The sequence below is a fragment of the Nansenia antarctica genome, assembly GCF_963989245.1.
Source record: "Nansenia antarctica genome assembly, chromosome: 5".
NCBI lineage: Eukaryota > Metazoa > Chordata > Actinopteri > Argentiniformes > Microstomatidae > Nansenia > Nansenia antarctica.
Genome location: NC_137690.1, coordinates 54,895,502 through 54,898,843, shown reverse-complemented (window position 1 = coordinate 54,898,843; position 3,342 = coordinate 54,895,502). Strand labels below are relative to the sequence as shown.

At 42.7% G+C, this 3,342-nt stretch overlaps 1 protein-coding gene across 1 annotated transcript; it reads left to right on the top strand.

The window, feature by feature from the left end:
• Window positions 1-720: 720 nt before the first annotated feature.
• On the top strand, window positions 721-3,000 carry LOC308159291 (SUMO-conjugating enzyme UBC9-like). The gene is made up of 7 exons (XM_080533051.1): window positions 721-732; window positions 1,053-1,152; window positions 1,340-1,423; window positions 1,548-1,620; window positions 2,369-2,478; window positions 2,658-2,737; window positions 2,924-3,000. Exons 2-7 carry the CDS (start codon window positions 1,087-1,089, stop codon window positions 2,985-2,987), a joined length of 477 nt encoding a protein of 158 aa, XP_080389177.1. The 5' UTR covers window positions 721-732; window positions 1,053-1,086; the 3' UTR covers window positions 2,988-3,000.
• The last annotated feature ends 342 nt before the right edge of the window (window positions 3,001-3,342 follow it).

Sequence of the window (3,342 nt, the reverse complement as noted above, 5' to 3'; positions counted from 1 at the left end):
CATGAACATCAGAGACAGACATTACGAATGTTCATTTAAAATACTCCGGAAGCCCGAAGTCCGGAAAACCGGAAGTCGGGAGTCCTCAGCATAATGCATTGTCTGCAATACAACCGGAGATTCAGGGACGCACATTTGTGCGCCCTGGCCAAGAAATAGAGACAGCCAATTGGAGCGCTGCTACAGCTCACGTGTAAGCGAAAAGTATTCGTCCTGGCATAGACTTGCAATGACCGGCGTCCCGACTCCTCCCCCTATGTATTTTAACAGTGAGTTTTACACACACACACACAGATAAAAATGTTTATTGTATTGGAGGATTTTTAATGAATGCTGATAGGCGCCGACAGAATATCAGCCGCATTTTGTGAATAAACAATGTTTATTTTAAAAAAAAACTTTTACAAATCGCAACTAGGAAGTGAAGGACCCCAATTGAAATAAGCCAGTGGCTTTCTTGGGTTTTTATCCTATTAGTTTGACCTTGTATGTAATATGTACTTTCATGTACCTACTTCTGCAAACATTCTAATAAAGTTTTCAATCAATCAATCAAAAAGGTGGGGGCGGCGCCCCAGCGCCCTCTATCGGCCAGCCGCCACTGATGGTGACCACGCGCGTTGTTTATTAGCGTTGACAGTCAGCTGACAACAACCACTACGTTAGCCTGCAAGTTATACAACACAGTACAGGGTTGCTGTTTCCTTGCTCGAGTACCAAGTGGATTTTAAGGTAAGACGCATTGTTAACATTATAACATAATAAACGCAAATACAATTAATTGGTGATACTAAACTGTTTGGTTAAATTATTTTCACGTTCGCTGCTCCTGTTGTTAGTTAGCACGTTGCTAAGCTAGGTAGCTAGCTTAGATTTTATCAACTAGCATCAATCATCTCAACAAAGAGATCAACAAAGTTCTCTAGATATATCTGCTGAGGATGTTGATGATGATTTAGTCAGTGAACAATATGGCACGTTTACAATGTGGAAAATCGTTATAGTTTCTAGACAAAAGATGTTAAGAATATAAGGCTTTCATTTTTTGGTAGCATTTTTCCCACAGGACGGCGTTGATGAGTAGCAATGTCGGGCATCGCTCTCAGCAGACTGTCACAGGAGCGCAAAGCATGGCGAAAAGATCACCCTTTTGTAAGCAAGCACTGAAGTCAATTGTCTTTCTTCTATTGTTGATGGCCCGTTAAAGTACGTAATTAAGCTTCATGTCATCAATAGACTTGTAAAGCTACTCAGATTTAGCCATAGACTGTTTGCCAACCCATTTGCTATGGCATATGATTTGCTTAAAATCTCCTGCTGTCCTCTTCTCCTCTCATAGGGCTTTGTTGCTGTTCCTACCAAAAATCCTGATGGTACCATGAACCTCATGAATTGGGAATGTGCTATCCCCGGCAAGAAGGGGGTAAGTCAACCTGTTTGTCTCAGGAGGCCTACCAGACCGTCATAATTACATATCAGTGGTTCTCATGTCACGTGTGCTGAGATCATGGTTCAATTACTGATGATCACTTTCATGCAATCCTCAGACCCTGTGGGAGGGAGGCCAATACAAACTCAGAATGCTGTTCAAAGACGACTATCCCTCCTCTCCGCCCAAATGTGAGTACTCCCTCACATCAGGGGACAATGTTGCTGTCACTGCACACTGTTTGTTTGTTATGAATGAATGAATGGTCTTTATTGTCATTAATATAGTACAGGTACCATACAACGAAATTTGGGAGGGGGGACTCCCCTGGTGCTAGGAAAAAAATACTAAAAACAAGAAGGGAAAAAGAGCTGGTTTACATAAATAAAGGCTATATACACTATCCACTATACTATACTATACAAATAAAACACTGTTCTGTACTCTATGCTATGCTATAAATGTCCTAAAATTTCCTATCTCTGAACCTTATGTACCCAAGGGTTGTCATATTGCACATAGTATTATTGCACATTCATTTAAAGTGTCGCAGTTTGCAGGTTTGAAATGTTCACAGTTGTGTTTCAGTATTGCACTTGATTACAATATAGTAGCTGCCATCAAATTGTCTAGATTGTCCAGGGCCTAGAACCTAGGTCTTTGCTGTGTTCAGGGTCTGAATGGCCCTAGGGTAGAAGCTGAGCTTCAGTCTATTTGTCCTTGCGGACATGGTCCTGAACCGCCTGCCCGAGGGCAGCCGAACAAAGTGTTCGTTCCCAGGGTGGGATGGGTCTCACCCTGATTAGCCTAGCTAATAAATTCAAGACGTTTTATAAATGTATCATCAGATGTATAAGGATGTCAACAGAAATACTGTAGAACACTAGAAATGTTGTGAACTGTAAGTGCTAAAAATCCCTCGTGTATATCTCTCCTCAGGCAAGTTTGAGCCTCCCATATTCCACCCGAATGTCTACCCATCTGGCACGGTGTGCCTCTCCATCCTGGACGAAGATAAAGACTGGAGACCAGCCATCACCATTAAACAGGTCTGAGCGTACATGCACACACACACACACACACACACACACACACACACACACACACACACACACACACACACACACACACACACACACACACACACACACACACACACACACACACACACTGTAGACACAAACTGAAGCATCAGTTTTGAGGCATTGTATCTTCTCTGTGTTTTCAGATCCTGTTGGGTATCCAAGAGCTGCTCAATGAACCTAACATCCAAGACCCAGCACAAGCCGAGGCTTACACAATTTACTGGTAAGTATTTACATTTTGCCTGGGGCAAATCCCAGATTTGTGTTTGTTTATATAGCTAATGTCTTGGTAGTGGAGCTCTTTTACTTTACCTTGCTGGAATAGAGTCCGATATCGAAAGCGTCACCCTCTCAAAGATTAATTAAACTAATGTTCTCCTTTTTCTCTTCTTGTGTCTTTGTCTTTTAGTCAGAACAGAATGGACTATGAGAAGAGGGTGAGGGCACAGGCCAAGAAGTTTGCCCCAACATAGAGCTGAGCTGGCCATCCTGTCTGAAAGGCTGAAGCAGACCTGTATAGTGAACAGCAGCACTTGAAGGACCACTCCACTAAAATCCACTCTTATATGATGTTTGTTGTGGGAGTTGTATTCATGGATATACTTTCAGCTCCAGTTACAATCTATTAGAAAACCTTGATCACTAAAAACGGTATACCCCATATAGCTGTAATGGATAGCTCTTAAACCAAAAGACAACTCACTCTTAGGGCTTTCACACCGCCAAGGAACCGTTCGCGTTCGCGAACCAAGTCTGGAACCGGCCGGCGCGTTCCGATCGAAAATGAATTGGTTCGGAGCCTGAAAAGTTTTCGCAGCGGGAAGCAGA